This window comes from Seriola dumerili, unplaced genomic scaffold (assembly GCF_002260705.1).
Source record: "Seriola dumerili isolate Sdu_G_001 unplaced genomic scaffold, Sdu_1.0 BDQW01000155.1, whole genome shotgun sequence".
NCBI lineage: Eukaryota > Metazoa > Chordata > Actinopteri > Carangiformes > Carangidae > Seriola > Seriola dumerili.
The window spans coordinates 1,603,394-1,620,423 of record NW_019174410.1 but is presented as its reverse complement, the minus strand read 5'-3'; the positions used below and the strand labels follow the sequence as shown (position 1 = coordinate 1,620,423).

The window sequence follows — 17,030 nt, the reverse complement described above, 5'->3', positions numbered from 1 at the left end:
TGAGGAAGCCATTAACTTCCCTCTGGAGCACATAAAAAAAAAAAAAAACATGCATATGTGTGTGTGTGTGTGTGATGGTGGGTCCGACCACTGTCACCTGCAGCCGACACGCTGCTTTAATTTGCGAGCAGCTCTGCAAGAAGTTTAGACATGTGTGTGAAATGTATGAATCTAAATAAAGAAGCAGTAAAAATGTTGTCGCGCATGTGGTTACTGTTACACGCAAGAATGAAGACTGGTTGAAAAAGATTTTTAAAAAAAAGTTCTTGTATGGTGTTAATTTTACAGTTCAGTTGAGCAGAGGAACGTGGTCCTACTAACTCTTTATTCAGTTAAACTGCAAATTCACAACACGTCGTGTTTCTCCTCCAACCGATACGACATGTATCTCAGCACAGATACAGACACTAAACTCTCTTTGCTACTGCTCGCTTTGTATTTCAACATTTCTTAAGAAGCTGCTTCCTGAAGATGCACGGTTTTTATTTTGAATAATATATAATTTGCTGCCATCTAGTGTCCACAATCAGCACTTCTTTTTCTTTTAACAGCACACAAACAATACTGAGAGCTACTCATTGGAAGAGCTGCCACTGTGGCCAAACACACAACCAGACAGTAAAAAAACTGCTGCAACAAACCTTCAGTCCTCCCATCTCATTCAGCAACAACAACTACATTCACTTGTAACTCTTTCAGGAGACTTGTAATCTACAGGTTATGAAATTACAGGGAGAAAAGGTAAAATATATTTGCTACAGTTTTTGCTTTTGCACTCTGCTTCTCTCAGCTTTCCACTCACTTCCTCTGTTGTAGCGCGTCGGTACGGCCACAGTATCCTGGGTTCTCCTGTTCCCCCTGAGGTAAGACACACACTACACACGCTACCTTCGTATTCCCCAAGAAGGTGTGGGGAGATGTGGAGCCTGCCGACTGAAAACGCATTGTCATTGCATTGCCTGCATTCCTGTGCCTGGCTCCTGTTGGCCTGAAGACTATTTATACAGCGGCAGAAGAGGCCCCCTCATAACGTACTGGGGAGATACACGACCTGGGCCACTGACTTTATGTCTTCTGATTACACAGACAAAACTCCCTGAAACTGAAACTCTTTGACTCCGCTGGAACCTTTTGGAAGGTCGATCATAATAAACTCAGACAAGATGAGAACTTGTTAAACCCCCGGTGTGTTTTAAATGCAAGGTCACAAAGTCTTAAAAGTTCAGTGAAATGTGTAAAAAAAAAAAGTGATGCACAAGACATTCAAACTTTCAGCTTTAAAGTTGAATTTTAAAGGAGCTGCTCTGAGTATTAGGGTTTAATAACTTAAAAGTGAAACTGAAATTCAGCCAGAAAAGTTCAACCAACAGGAGGAGGCACACACACACACACACACACACACACACACACACACTGAGACCATCTTCCCAATAAAAACTTACATCAGTTCAGGTATTTCTCTATAGTAAACAGCAGCATGTTGACAGAGCTGTGAGGCTGACACGTCTAGAAACAAGAGAAGAGTGTATTTTTAGTTTGCTGATGATCTGGTGCAAGGGGGCTGCCGTCCTCTCAAGTTGAATAACACTTCATCCAGGCATAAATTAGACAACTGGCACAGGTACCGATGGGCAAATGTGCTTACACAGAGTGGAAGTCCCCCCCCCCCCCCAAAAAAAAAAAAAAAAAAAAAAAAAAAAACACCCCTGAAAACCAGGTGCTCTGCTTGTCAGCACACGGGTAGCTCTCACCCCCTGGCCGCCGCCCACCTCACTCACCTTATCTCTAACGGCCAAGCCCGGAAAGGCCGGATCCTGACGCTTGGTCTGGTCAGCATCACTGACACTGTCATATGAAGGGCTGTTCATACTCTCTTAGGTCTGTGTATTCTTGGATAATGTTCATTCAAACTCAAACTTCACCCAAATCACAGAAAGTCATGGGAACAGTTTTGGGCGTTATTCACAGAGGCTTTGAGATCTGCCGCTGCGGGACTTCTACCTTCGGGCTGATGCAATGAAAGTGAATGGAATATGGTTTGTTGTGCTGACAGCATCAGGAAATTACATTCAAAAGGAAATTCAGCAGCAACGTGTCCAACTGAAAACAACATCTTAGTTACTCTGGATTGTTCAACTGATGATATAGCCCCTAAAACTGTGCTGGGTGGATTATCCAGGCTCAGAAAGACAAGTTGCTTTCAACATTTTTGAATCCATTTCTTCAATAGAGTAAGTACCACAAATAAAATTCCCATTAAATCATGTGTATTAGGGTGTCAACAGACATCTCAGAGGTCAAAACTCCAGCAACACTTGCAACTTTATTGTTAGACAGACGTGTTTTCAGCTCGTGGCCTTCATCAGGGTCGTTTAAATAGGGGCTTTAGGCCACGTGACCATACGCCCATCACATCTTTTTAGAAGCCCCATTGGCTGATACGTATGTGGCTGCATATGATTGGTTGTTTTAGATTTTTTTCTGTCTCATAGCTTCCCTATTTAAATGCAATAACCCTGATGAAGGCCCAGAGCCGAAACACGTCGGTCTGAAAGTGTTGCTGCAGTTTTGACCTCTCTTTTCCATGCACCGTGGAAGGAGGCGAAGTTGTGCCAAAAACCTCGACTCTGCTTCAAGATAAATCTCCGAGACAGACTTTCTCAAAAACCACAACCAAAAACCAAAACTATCTGCACAGCGAGAAACCACAGGGACTAAGTGAGAAAATGTTTCTGCACGTTGGGTGAATTGACCCTCGCAGCACTAATGGTCAACTCGTGTGTGCCTACGCTCAGACAGATGGATGCCAGGACTGCGTGACGCATCAGACACAAATTATAGCGAAGTGCAAAGCAGGAGAGCGAGTTCGAATCAGGACAACAGCTGCTTTACACAACCCACCTTCACCTAACCTACAAAGTTAACAACCAATGTCAAGCCTGTGAAAAACTGCAGGGATGGCAGAAAAGTTATCCTCCATCCGTCACCATGTGTGTGAACAGTAGCGGGAAAATCCAAACACCTTTAATCTTGGTGAAAGCACATGTTGTTCACCATCAGACTGAACACGAGACAAGGTCATGGTATCAGGCAACAAGTCTCATTTACTTGTTGATTCGTGCCGCTCTCAAGTCAGCTGAAGAGCCAATAATCAATAAATGAATCAATGGGAAAATGTGAAAACTCATTCGTAAAGAGAAAGAAAAACATGATCAAAATGTAAAAGATGTAGAAAACAAAAACAGAATTGAGGAAATTTTGATGAATGATGAAAATGATTAAATAAAAAATAGAATGTTTTACCAAAGTGATTGATAATTACATTTTCACTTAATCTAATTGTTTATTTTCCATATTCCATATATCCACGACTCAGTGCGTTTTGACGGGCCTATACATTTTTCTGAATTTCTTTCTCAACAATAATAAAAAGGAATATCAAGGTGTAAAATCGCAATATCGTGATGTTGTAAAATCTCTCCGCACTACGATATTTATATTATACAATATTTACATCATTGTTACAGCATCAATCTGCAGATACTTGTCGGACCGTCACATTAATCAGGTCGCACCTACCTGACCAGCGGGAGGGGGTTTCCTATTACCCGACATTCCAGGCGGATGGGGCTTCCCTCTGCCACCTCCTGACTCTTCAGCTTCTGGAGGAACTGAGGAGGGGACAGGGGTCCGGTCGTGGTCGGAGCTCCTGAGTGCTGGTACCTCACAGAAGCTGCCACTGCCACCGGGCCCCCAGGCTGAGGGCCGACGTCCGTCTGGCTGTGGTGCGTCTGCTCCTGCTGGCTGGGAGGCAGAGAGGGAGCAGAGACTGAGCCCTGAGGCGCCGGTCGCTGGCTCCTGGGAGACAGGTAGCCACTGTCAGGAGAGGAGGAGTCCTCCTCCACCTGCTGCTCCAGATGAGAAGAACCTTTGAAAATGGAGGACAGCTCCTCGATGAACGTGGCAGCTCGGCTACAGAACTCCGTGGCTGAAGCTGCCCGGTCGTTCAGCTCCAGGCCTTCGTGAACCAGCCTGGGCTTGTCCTGCTTATAAACTGGCTGCGTGGGTTTGTGGCGCACCACCCTCTCAGCAGAGGACGGAGCCTCACTGGACACCTGCACAGGTTTGCTGAGGGCAGCGTTCTGGCTGGAGGAGACTCTAACTGCTGCGATATCATCTGGGTAGGGGGCTTTGGTCTGGTGGTGCAGGTTAGTGCTTGTGATGAGGTTGTCAGTAGTCTGGGTGTTCACAGGGAGGGAGGGGACGGGTTGGAGAACCTGCTCCTGAGGTGTAGGATTAGAGGGGCCCAGATCTTCAGATTCACATGTGCCACCAAAGGACTCCCGGGCCAGGTCCAGGCTACGATTAATCTCTTCTGCACTTAAGAAGGCAGTGAGATCTGCAAAGTCCCCATCTCCACAATCCAGCTCAGTACCAGAGTCCAGGTAGAGTTCCCCATCAGAGGACGCCTCAGAAAACACACCTCCATTTCCCTCCAAAGTCCCGCCCACTGCTGAGTCCTTTAGCAGCAGAGAGAAGGGGAGTGGCTGATTCCAACTCCCGTCCTGCATCCTGAAACACACATCAACTCTCATAAACCAGCAAATTACACACCTTTACACTGCGGACATTACAGTTTATACTCCACATGATACCCATCAGTAATAAAGGGGGAGATGACAAACAGACAGAGAACTCAAATACACAATACTGGATCTTTCTCAAAGAGCCATAGCTGGCAGGATGACTCAGGCCACTGCTGTCTGGACACAGTTGGTGGGTATTAGCAGAGGCTTTTACATAGTGAACATGACCGACATTTCTTACTTGCTCTGTTTCTCTCATCACTTTGTTCCTTTGTTTTTTTCATTTAGAGCTGAAAATACTGATTACATTTGTTTCAAAATCACTAATTATTCTGTTTACAATTATATGAAATGGAGGAAAGTTGTAATCTGCACACGTTTCAGGTTTTTTCCTGAAGATGAAATGTCTAATCAATTATCAACAACAATCACTGATTCATTTTCTGTCAGTCTATTGATCCTTTTTTAGCATCCATGTAAATATGGGACATAGTTGTCTGTTTAAAGCCATAAACAACAACATAGAGATTACATTTAATTAGATTGTTTAAATTAAAGCATAAAAGGATGTTTGATTCTGGCCATTCATATGATCATATCATAAACTTATGACGGTGCTGTCCTGTGCACGAGGAAGTAGACGTGAACGAGGAAACACAAACACATTTATATCGCCTGATGTCTCTTACATGTGAGTTTACATGCATCATTAGAGTCGGGTCACATCGCTGTGTAGTTTAAGAGGAGCATGTTTCTGATCACAACAATATGTTGTGACGCCGGTGGCGTGGTATACATGTATGACGCAGCGAGACACTCAGCGCCTCATGGCGTCCTGAAGACCAGCTGTTGTTATTTTTAATCTCCTGGGCTATGTGTCACAGCAGCAGCAGCGCAACCCCACCCACCCTGAGCACAGGAGAGAGGTCCTTCACACTCAGACGCGACCTCCAAACACAAACTCACACACACACACACACACACACACACACACACACACACACACACACACAGGTAGGACTGGATATGCACAAACACACTGACAGTCACTGGGTTAAAGCATTAAAGGAATAAAACAAGGCGTGTTAATGTCCCGCAAACGTCTCATTATCTGAAGAGAGCAACAGCAGCAGCAGCACAGAGCTGATTAAATATGAATGTGGAAAATGAGACACTAAGACTGATTGACAAAACGCTAACAACTGTCAGTGCCGTCAGAGTTTCCACTGCCTCCTGTTCTTTTCCTGGATTTAATAAACATTAATATGTTAACTTCAGTTCTTACAGTATCTTATATATTCACTTCCACAGGATTTGTTATATTTAATACAAACATTTTACAATGAGAATGAATCAAAATGCCCTGAAACACATGACAGAAGCTCCTGTATTTGCCGCGTCTGGATTTGACTGATATATATATATATATATATACATATATAAAGATGTTTAAAATAGCTGTACCGTTACATTAAGTGATCTAGGTCATACTGGTGATAAACAATTAAGAATCAAGCCGTAAAATGAAGCTGAAAGAATCAAAAAAGAAAAACTTACCTTAAAGTGGGCTATTTGTCGAAAACACTCTCTCCTGGTTTCGTGGTTCCAGGTTTGTCTCGTTTATTAAGTAAGAATGAGCGAAAACGAAGCTTCTCCTTCCAGAAGAGCAGCCTTATTGGTCAGACCGTCAGCAGGATCTCTCAGGTTCAGGGTCCAATTGCGTACTGCCTCTGCAGTGGCCTGCTGTCCCATCTGTCCCGGTCCCTAACTGCTCACTGTGTGGGGCTATATTTGGCCCCGGGCTCAGGTTTCACAGCCAGAATACTGGCAAGAGGAGAGAGTGTTAAGGTAGTCCTGGGGAACAGAAGGTAGTGGTGACATTTTTCATACAGTATTTGGTGAATAAACACAGAAAACACAGAACACAGTGCAGCAAGGACACATGCATGATGTAGTATTTGACAACACACATTCTTAACATGAACAATTGAGCCGGGGCAGTTGGGGTTCATGCAACATTCACGAGCCCTCGATGTGCATCGGTTACGACCACAGGTCTGGGTAATGAAGACATATCAAACATCCTGCTGAATAGGTCTGTTAATGGCTGGGTTTTGGTTCGTCTAGTGAAGACATCTAATCGCAGTGTTGTGACAGCAGCTTGTCTGCGTTGCCACAGTGTCGAGCTGAGTTGACCCGATGACCCCAGACCACCCACTTGTCCGTCTTACCTGTAGGTAAGTTATCTTAAAATGGACCTGGGAGGATTTAGCAAAAAATAGAAGGTGATGAGGGTTGAGCGCTGGGTTTGGTCAAGGTCAATGAGGCTACATAGAGCATGTAAAGTTTTTCTGTCTGCCCAGCCAACAAATGACAGTGTGTACAGGCACAGACAGTCGGAGACCACGCAGCCTCACTTGGTCTATTTCTAGGCCACTATCACATTTTGTGCTCTCAGAGCTATTCTGGTTCTTCATTAATCTACTGATTAGAGTTAAGTGCCAGTGATAAGTTTGGAAGGAATTTCCACTGTAATAACTATCTACTGTACACACACACACACACACACACACACACACACACACACACTAATCAGTAATCCGCTAAAATCCTACTCACTTGTCACCATACACCAATTAGCAATAACCCTGTGTATGGTATCATTTAAAAATAACTGCATTATTTAGTGGTGACTTCTATAACCTGCAGACTTGCATGTGTTTGTGGTCTATGTAAGAATAGTGCTGTAACGTTTCCAGCACAGCGCTTTTATACCACATGTGCACACCACAACAGTATTCCTTGCATCATAGATTATGTTTAATAGTGTCTTCATACAGTGTTTATCTGTAGTGTTTAAAAATACTGCTGGATGCATCAGAGCTTCCTCTCATGTTAGACCCAGACTGTTAGCATTGTCAGGCAACAGGCAGTATCTTCACACACAGTAGATTACAGTGGAAAAGAAGAAGCTGCGAAGTTGAGGCTTCTGTATTTTTCAGATTAATGATTGTTTAGTAAACACCAGTATTACTGTACTGTACATTCTATGAAATGTTTAATCTGTAGTATTAATGTACTAAATTATGAGCAAAATACTTCACACTAAAAGCCCTTGATAGGCTTTCAAGAAATGTTATTATCATTGCTTTAACCTGCGAGTGAAAGAGTCATTCAGTCGAGTTCAAGGTCAAGGATGTTTTTTTTTGTTTTCTCCCAAGGAGGATTCAAGTAATTTCTGTACAAAAAGAGACATTTCACAAGAGACAAAAAGTATAAGAACGTGTGTAATAATGTGTCTACACACCCTCTGGTGGTCACAATGTGTAACTACACCTTTGTACATCATATTCCCATACGTATTACTGTCCTATTATGTCCTCCTCGATCCAGACACAATTATAGCTCTATGTACATCTATAATACCAATAATCAGTTTTAATATATATTGAATATGAATTAAACACTTATTACAACATTAAAGTTTCTGTTCATTTTGAAAGTACTCAACAGAAGTATAAGTGCTGTTATGTCTACCTGACGCTAACTTGAAGAATTTAATGTGTTGCAGTTCCTCACTGTGACCAATAGATGGCAGCAAACACTCTGATTCTGATATAAATAAAAAAAGTAAAAATAAAAATGGCCATCATCCATACCTCAGCCAATTATAATTATCCATGTTTAAATCAACTTTGATTTAGTAGCAACTAACTATACTCTATACTATAACTATATCCAAGTGACAAAATAGTGGAAGTAATAATAATAATAATAACTTTCGCCATTAAAATATCAATTAAATATCAATATTAAAGTTGTTTTTTCAAAATATCACAATAAACATACAGAAGATCAAAGAATCATTTCATGATAGTTTTTGCTTGAGTCGATTTCAAAAGTATTTTGCTGAAATTTTAGTCAACTGCCATGTGATCATCATCATTAGCTTGATGAATTTATATGTTGTAATTCCTCACGTGGTCACTGGAGGGCAGTGAACACTCATGGTTTCAGATACACTCAGGTCAACTGTCTCAGCCTGAGCTCCACTAGCATCAAAGCAAACAAATATACAAAAGGTAAAAGATTTTTTTTTTTTTTTTTAAACCAAAGACATGGAATAGCAGGTAAGATATTAGTGTCACAAGCTATTTACACTGATCTAAGTATAGTACAATACTGGTATTGTTTTTAGCACTAATATACATGACCACTATAGCATAATAAAACGATTATGCGATTCAGTTTGACCACTGTGTTCTGAAAGTATTTACCTAAAGAGGATGCACTTAATTCACTTGACAAATTTAAAGTGTTGCAGTTCCTCACCGTGGCCACTAGAGAGCAGTGAATATCTTAACTACACAGGTCAAATCAGACAGGATGTTGATTAACCGTCGTAACGTTTAGCTCATAAGCTAACTTCACTAGCATGAATATATTGTAATGCTTCGGATAGAAACAACATAAGTTAAACAATGGAGGTCATTAGACGCTGAATATTATGGTAACTATAAACACTTTCAATATAAAACTTTCACCACTAGAGGGCGTCTAACACTGTTGTTTTAACCATCGACTCAACGAGCACACTTGAATATCTAAACACTTCGGGTGTAGACATTCAATATAAAACTTTTAAAATACATAAGTGTACACACTTTACTGTGACTATTTTTTATTTTTTACTTACTGTTTCGGTATCGTGCTTTTAAATCCGTGAAAATACAACGTTGACTGTCAAAATCTCGTTTCTACTATTAGCAGGCCCAATTGTAATTAATTTACGAATTGCGCTTTCCTCCTGAACGAATTTTTGTCTTCTCACGGCTTCCGTTACTCCACAGTGATTGGTAGACAAGAAAATATGGCGCTGTCCGCGTATTTGTGAAAACATCATGAAGAAAACTTGAATTACGTGTTTCCCGGGACAGAGCAGGGTTTATTTGACACATTTATATGTCACAACGCTATGTTGGAGTTACCGCGTCGCTCCCTGTGACGTCCGGCACGGTGACATTAGCCGTGGGGTGTTCTCTTCATTAGCTTCCCCGGCTTGCTAACAAAACCTGCTAACGTTGATACACAAGCTTCTCATCTGTCAAGTCCAAACAATAAACACTGGGTAAGAAGGGTCCGGCTAATTACCACGCAGTGTTCGTTAGTTTGGCTTTCTAGCAATGTATTGTTTAGGTCGTGGCTAGCATCAACACATGTATATTATCAAAATTACATACCAGCTGCATGTCTTAATATTTCTGCGTGATTGTGTAGTAGCTAATGTTCTAATATGGGATGTTAGGAAGTCACCAAACTGGTAGCAAACTAAATGAAATGGGATCTTGTTCATCATAGTGTCATGATATTCGTCAGAAAGGGTCCGTGACTGCCTGTTATTTACCTGACCGTCATATATTACGCTAATAACACCGTTGGTCTCATATCACCCATCACAAGTGACTGCTGACTAAAAATGTTTTGAAGTAATATTTTGTCACTTTTGTGCTTCGCATGAAGTCATTTTTAGAACTTTACACAAATAATTACATCAATTCACAACAATAAGAAATTATTTTAGTCAGTGATTATCTTTCTAAAATAACGGATTCATAATTTTGTCTAAAAAAGTCTGAAAATTAACAATCATATAAGTCAAACAAAACTAGTAAATGTTTGCAGCTTTTGTTGTTCAGACAATTGTTTGATTGTCAAAACAGTTACTGATTAATCTGATCCACCAGCTCTGCTTCAGTGTAAAGACATAAGCAGATATGTACATGTATCAGCAAAAGCTCATCTGTCCTGTCTTCTTCAGGCATCAATAACAGGGTTACATTATCACAGAAGAGAATTCCTTAAAATATGAAACTACTCACCCACCCAAACTGAGAGCTAATGTCTGTTATTTATTAAAACCTTTCACATTTTCCAGCCAACAACATGCCTGCCTTCCGGCAAGTGGGAGAAAAGCAACTTCCTAATCCTGTACTGTGTATGGCATGGTCTCCCAAACGGGATCTGATTGCTCTGGCCAACACAACTGGAGAGGTAAAAAAAAAAAGGTTTTATATCCTAAAATATGTCATGTTGTCTTTCATGGTTTTGTGATTTCATGGTTCCCATTTGTCCATAGTTGCTACTACATCGCTTGGCTAGTTTCCAGCGTGTTTGGAGTTTACCACCCAGTGAGTATACTGGGAAGGAGATCACTGCACTCGCCTGGAGACCTGATGGCAAAAGTAAGGAATGCCTCCACACATCTTTCCCACCACGATTGCTTACTGCTGGGATCATGAGGTTATTACACTGTTATCTCCTCTTCGATCCCCAGTATTGGCCTTCAGCCTCGGAGACACCAAGCAGGTGGTGCTGTGTGGTGTTGAGAAAGCAGAGATCCTCCACGTGTTTCCAGTGCAGAACCCTGTGACCTGCATGCACTGGATGGAGGTGATGGAGGAGAGCAGGTATGCGTGAGGCTCAGAGATCAAACCAGTGGCACCAAGGATGTTGTAAGAATGACATTTCAAGAATAATAGGAATAATTGTTCTTTTTGATGTGCTTCAGTGCCCTCAGCGCCTTTTACAACTCAGAAGATGAATCTAAACTTTTTCTTCCCAAATTACCAACACTCCCCAAGAGGTAACAGTAGCATTAACTATATATCAGAGAATAAGAAGGCAACTCCTGGCTTGACTGAATAACATTTTTCAAACTTTTGTTTTTCCCAGCTATAGCACAACGTCAAAGATCTTCAGGTGGGACAGTGTTTTAATAAATGACTCATCAGTCATGTATTAGTTATGTAATGTATGTTTTCATTGTTTTTGATAAAAGCCCAAAGCATTTATTTGTCTTTGTTACAGCGAGGAAAAGTCTGATGAGATAATGAATCTCCTGGGTGAAGTCAGGTAAATTAACATTTAATCCGCACATGAAAAAGCAGTGTCAGAGTCCTTTTAATGTTTCACGATGGAATGGAAATGATTTCATCACTCCATTTTATTTCTGTGCAGACTGAATATACTTGTTCTTGGGGGAGACCATGGCTTTGTGGAGCTTTATGCCTACGGGATGTACAAGATAGCTACTTTAACGGGAGTAAGGCTCTTTCATTCATTCATAAGACTTGTCCTTTACATCTTCTGAAAGACTTTGATAAATCAAGTGTAGACTGATAAATTATTTATAGCCAGCAGCCATTTTTCTGTAGCGCAGCAGTAGGTCGTGTGTTTCACCAAAAGACAAAACTAAACTGAATTGGATCACAAGATTGAAACATCTTGGAAAAAAATGAGATTCTCTCCAACTTCACAACAAATTTTGGCTTTGAATATTATTGTAAAGTAAAATCAATACGTCTCTGACACAATCTGGAATTAAATGAAAATGAATTGTTTTTAAACTTTTGTTCCCTTTAATTTAACTTTTCTTTGTAGGTATCAGGAAGGTGTCGCAGCCTGAGTCTGTCCAGTGATCTGAAGTCTCTCTCTGTCATCACAGAGGTCAGGTCTGCCGACAACAACCCAGAGATCTGCTACGTTCAGGTGAGATGCATGATTTGTCTTCATTTTCCATTTCCTGTAAACTTTCTTTTTTTTCTTCTTCATGTCCCCATCTAGGCTCGAACCTGCATTTTTAATTTGACTTTAACATCTGTTCTTGTCTTCCAGCTGGACACGGGGTTGTTGTCCGACTGTCTGCCTGAAGTCACCAGGATGGCGCGCAAGTTCACCCACATCTCCACCCTGCTGCAGTACCTGCATCTGTCACTTACGTGTATGTGTGAGGCCTGGGAGGACATCCTCATGCAGATGGATCTTCGACTCACTAAGTTTGTTCAGGTGAGTAGTCGTAGGCTTCTGTCCAAATAGGCAAATATAACAGAGTGCCAACACTTGTCTTATTTTCCATTTATTTTTTAAGGAAAAGAACACAACCACTCAGGTTCAAGATGAGTTTCTGGAGCTTTTGCTGTGGGGACAATCAAGGTGAGAAAAGAGCCTCTTCTACTGTGTCATGATGCTTGGAGTATCCTGTAGATGGTGGCAACATATCTTGGTCTAGTTAAACTGCTTTTAAGAAATAATGTCCGTTTGTAAAGTGCTGGAGTTTGAAGTCATGCAACATTTGTAATTTTCTTACCATTTGCTCTCTGCTTTCAGCCCAGAACTACAAGCTCTTCTCATGAACCAGCTGACTGTCAAGGTGAGAGTAAGACCTGATGTAAAGGCTTCAGATATCATTTCTTTTCTCTCTGATGTTGACTTACAGATAGATTTGTTGGTATAGCTGTAAATTGCATCTCATTTGTTGTGTATATTTCATTTCTGTCATAGGGCCTGAAGAAGCTCGGCCACTCCATTGAGTCCTCTTACTCCAGCATCCAGAAGCTGGTGATCAGCCACCTGCAGAGGTATTTTCAGCCTTTCATCTCTCCTCAGTGCTGCCTGCGGCATAAGTGTTCCTCATGCAGACTCTCTTTCTCTCCTCTCTGCTCCCTGCAGTGGCTCTGAGGCTCTGTTGTATCACCTCAGTGAGGTGAAAGGCATGTCCCTGTGGAAGCAAAAGTTCGAGCCCCTCGGTCTGGATTCAGTAGCTTTAGAAGGTACCACTTCACTAACCTGCATGGTTAGTAGAAATTCCGCCTCTCATCATCAAAAATCTCATGTGTGCTCTGTGTTTTCAGGCGCTATCACAGCGGTGGGTTCCTTTTCTCTGAAAGCCAACGAACTTCTGCAGTGAGTTAAAAGATTCCCGAGTCCATTTACATCCTGTTGTGTTGGAAATGTTCATGTTATTTCACTGCTTTCTGTTTAACCGCTGCTTTGATTTTTGTGTCATTCAGGGTGATTGACAAGAGCATGAAAAACTTCAAAGCCTTTTTTCGGTGGCTGTATGTAGGTAAGGATCAAAGTTAGTCTGTCGAATTACAATGAAAGCTCAGGAGTTTCACTTGTTGTTATGATACAGAGACATTTATCATTGTGTTTGACGTGCACTACTTTGTAAGAGCTCAAGTATTAAGTTTTAATTATTGTTTTTATGCTGAAAGTGTTTTGTTTTATCTCTCCACAGCTATGTTAAGAATGTGCGAGGAGCACGTACCACCAGAACTCAACAAGGTGAGTCATCGAACATCTTTAGAGAGAGATTTGTCATTTTGAAAATGTTACTGTATTTGTTTTAACATTCTTATTATTATTTACATTTCTAACATGTGGATTTATCCCGTAGATGACTCAGAAGGACATTGCCTTTGTTGCTGACTTCCTGTCTGAGCATTTCAGTGAGGTGAGATTGGCATTATTGCACTGTAATGACAATTTGTGCAATATATTTCTAGCTTTTCACAAACTGAGTTGAATTGCTCTCTGGTTTCACAGAATGAAGAACTCTTTGATCGCAAAGGAAAGTATTTCAATGTGGAGCGAGTTGGTCAGGTAAGTGGTTTTGTGTTTCGAGTGTTTCTGAATCTTTCGTGTTGCGATTATTATTGCGATTGTGATTTCAGTTGGAATGATCATTTTTACATTTTCACTGAAAAAAATATCAAAATGATGATAATGTGACTTTTGTCGGGTTTGTACCAAACAAACATGTTTTCCTTTACGTCTGGATGAATATGATTTGACGTCTCTGTAGCTCCACAACGCTTATGGTGCTGACAATGCACAATAATGTTGTGACACATTTTACATTTATCAGTGAAATTGCAGCTCCTGTGATTTGGTTATTGCACTTGCCCATATAGCGATTATATTTTGATTAATTGTGCAGCCCTATTCTGAAAGGAGCCGCTGTCTTTCATTCATTTCATTCACTCACTCTTTCACATGCACATCTGCAGTACCTGAAGGACGAGGATGAGGACCTCGTGTCTCCACCTAACACCAAAGGAAACCAGTGGCTGAATTTTTTGCAGGAGAGTACATACCTGAAGGGTGAGCTGTGACCGTTACTGAACACGTGCAGAAAAATAGTGATTGCACAACTTCTAATTTTGTAACTACCCACTAGAATAAGGTTAAAGGATGTTATTTGGTTCAAAACTGTCATAACCAACAGATAACATGTTTGACTGGTTTGTCTAGAGAGCCCTTTGCTGTTTCCTTCATATCCCCAAAAGTCTTTGCACTTCGTCAAGAGGATGATGGAAAATGTGATTGAGCATTGTCTACAGAAACCTGCGGTGAGTTTTCAGTGATTCACATCTTGCTCTTTCACACCTTTGCACATCTTTCTTTCTAGCCGTCAGAATTAAGCACGTAGTCACAAATGTCCCAGGCCCTGACAGTTAAAGCCTGGTCGTCTCTCTTTTTTTATTCTACTAGATGTAGGAGCAGTTAGGAGACTCCTGTCTGCTGATCGGCTTTGCTCGAGATCAGGGGGAATTAAACAAATGTAGCTTCAAGATAGGCTTCGAGAACAGGAGCAATATTGTCTGTTCTGTGTGGAGCTGAAAAGCCTTCCTGAACTTTCTAACTTTCTTAAAGATTTAGATTTAGAACTTTAGAGGCGCTTAATGAAAATTATAATTATTCCTCCATGTTACATGTTGCTTATTCATCGTTTTGTTTATTTGCATACAGGAAGTAATTGGGAAGTCTGTTAAACAGGCCGTCTTTTTGCCCCTGTACACTGTGCCAGAGAGGTATGATCTGATGTCTGCTTTCCAAACTTAAAATAAGACTAAATTAATGGTATTCAAGTTGTATTTATTTATTATTGTCTGTTTTCTTTCCAGCTCTGAAAACACTCCACGACTTTTTGAACTTCCATCTTTGTACGTAAAACACACACGTCCCGGAGTTTCGCAGTAATCTGTGACAGCAAAATAGCTGTTTGTATTAATGATAATGTTTTTTGTCGTCATACAGGTGGAATGACAAGAAGGCCAAAATGCATTATGTTGTGTTCTGCATGCCAGAGATTTCACCCTGCAAGCTCTACCTATTACGGAAAGGAACAGACCCAAACAGGTGCCTGTCTGTGACTATATGTGCACACGTGTGAGGTTTTCTTTTCTGTATTTTAACCCGTTTTCAACTAAATTTTTTTTTTTTGCAGACATATTCCCAACAGTGTCGTGTCAGTTGACCTCAGCCACCATCTTGACAATGCAGATGATAATGCTGCAGCCCAGTGAGTGTCTCTCATGTCATTCCTACCATTGAATTTGCTAAACAGACATAAATGTAAACTCATCCCTTGACTTGGTGAAGATGTTCCTACCAGGACGTACTGTGATTTTATTTTTTAGGTCTCATTATGTTTACAGCTGCCTGGATGCTCGTTTCTATGACGATGAGATGCTAACCGTGGTCTTGCAAGGAGCAGAAGAAGACAACAGGCGTGTCCTGGCTCAGCTCCCTCTTTCTTCCACCCTGAGCTGTGAGACTGAATTCACCTGGGAGCCCAACCTGAGGTGTGTGTGTGTATTATTACTAATATTTCTCTTTCAAAGTAATAATTCTTCTTTTTCTCAGTTTAACATTAAACTGATGAATACACAGCCAACCTCAGACTCAGAGTTATCAATACGCACAAATAAAATGTCACCTATACTCCCTAAATGCATAATCTGAGAAACATTTTCTTGGTGCTGGACCAGAAGTTGTTTAGGCTGCGCTTTAAAAACATCAGAGACGAGGTCTAACTTTGACAATACGCCATATGTCACCTGTGTTGTCAGGTTGGACCAGCAGACCAGCGCCATCCCGTGCCAGGGCCTGGTGTTGGGGAATCAGTGGCGGGAACTGGAGAGCATGAAGGCTCAGTTTGTAGCAGTGAATGGAATCCGAAAAGTGGCCTGTGTGGTAAGTCAGATTTATATCTTGTACTTTCCAATGTATTTTTAGTGCATGGGGAATTTAGTGTGGGACATCATGCACGAATTAACTTTACTGCAATGTTCCTATATTTGTTCCAGTGATCAGTAAGGTCAGATGATTCATTTCTCAGTGTTTTCACACTCCTCTGCCAGCGGGCTCATACCAATGAATGAATGAATGAATGTTGAGGACTGTCCAAACATTTACTTTTTCTTTCCTGGCAGCTAAGTGCCAATCTGAGGCACATACGTGTTTTTGAGATGGATGTGGAGGATGAGGACGAGGAGGGAGCTGACTCACAGAACAACAGCGCTGACCAGGAGGGGCTGGACACTACCATGACCAGCCAGGGGCAGGGAGAGGAGAGTGTGGAGGCAGAAGGTGAAGCTGGGGAGCAAGTGGGAGATGGGTTTCAAAAAACTGAGGAGCATCTGGAGTCAGAAGAAGCGCTGGAAATATCTTAGACTGACACACAGAAAGAAGCTTCAAAAACAAAGGACTTGGCTCCATCTTTTGTTTGTTCTAAAGATTTCTTTCTTTTTTTTTTACAACATTCTGAAAAATACGTTTTTACATGAAAATAAACATGTTTGTGTTAATATTTGTTTG

General features: G+C 41.2%; 2 protein-coding genes across 8 annotated transcripts in view; one reads left to right on the top strand and one right to left on the bottom strand.

Moving 5' to 3' along the window:
* palld (palladin, cytoskeletal associated protein) overlaps window positions 1-6,276 on the bottom strand; it is a 62,715-nt gene extending 56,439 nt beyond the window's left edge. For all 5 annotated transcript variants that reach the window (XM_022751408.1, XM_022751409.1, XM_022751412.1 and 2 more), the window contains exons 1-2: window positions 6,144-6,276; window positions 3,580-4,572 (exon numbers count right to left, since the gene is read on the bottom strand). In XM_022751408.1, the coding sequence (XP_022607129.1) occupies window positions 3,580-4,571 (992 nt within the window). In that variant the 5' untranslated portion in view covers window position 4,572; window positions 6,144-6,276. The remainder of the gene's footprint in view (window positions 1-3,579; window positions 4,573-6,143) is intronic.
* A 3,173-nt stretch (window positions 6,277-9,449) lies between these two features.
* On the top strand, window positions 9,450-16,967 carry anapc4 (anaphase promoting complex subunit 4). 3 transcript variants are annotated; one of them, XM_022751441.1, is made up of 28 exons: window positions 9,450-9,714; window positions 10,522-10,637; window positions 10,723-10,828; window positions 10,921-11,053; window positions 11,155-11,229; window positions 11,319-11,345; window positions 11,454-11,498; window positions 11,604-11,688; window positions 12,027-12,134; window positions 12,261-12,431; window positions 12,514-12,578; window positions 12,753-12,795; window positions 12,927-13,003; window positions 13,095-13,195; window positions 13,289-13,328; window positions 13,436-13,491; window positions 13,666-13,712; window positions 13,825-13,881; window positions 13,974-14,030; window positions 14,438-14,531; window positions 14,682-14,779; window positions 15,180-15,241; window positions 15,335-15,373; window positions 15,468-15,569; window positions 15,658-15,732; window positions 15,851-16,015; window positions 16,283-16,406; window positions 16,646-16,967. In XM_022751441.1, the coding sequence occupies exons 2-28, from the start codon at window positions 10,530-10,532 to the stop codon at window positions 16,883-16,885; spliced, it is 2,400 nt and encodes a 799-aa protein (XP_022607162.1). In that variant the 5' UTR covers window positions 9,450-9,714; window positions 10,522-10,529; the 3' UTR covers window positions 16,886-16,967. The 3 variants fall into 3 exon arrangements, with proteins under 3 accessions (XP_022607162.1, XP_022607163.1, XP_022607161.1); XM_022751442.1 differs by having other exon boundaries at window positions 13,277-13,328; window positions 15,869-16,015; XM_022751440.1 differs by having other exon boundaries at window positions 13,277-13,328.
* The last annotated feature ends 63 nt before the right edge of the window (window positions 16,968-17,030 follow it).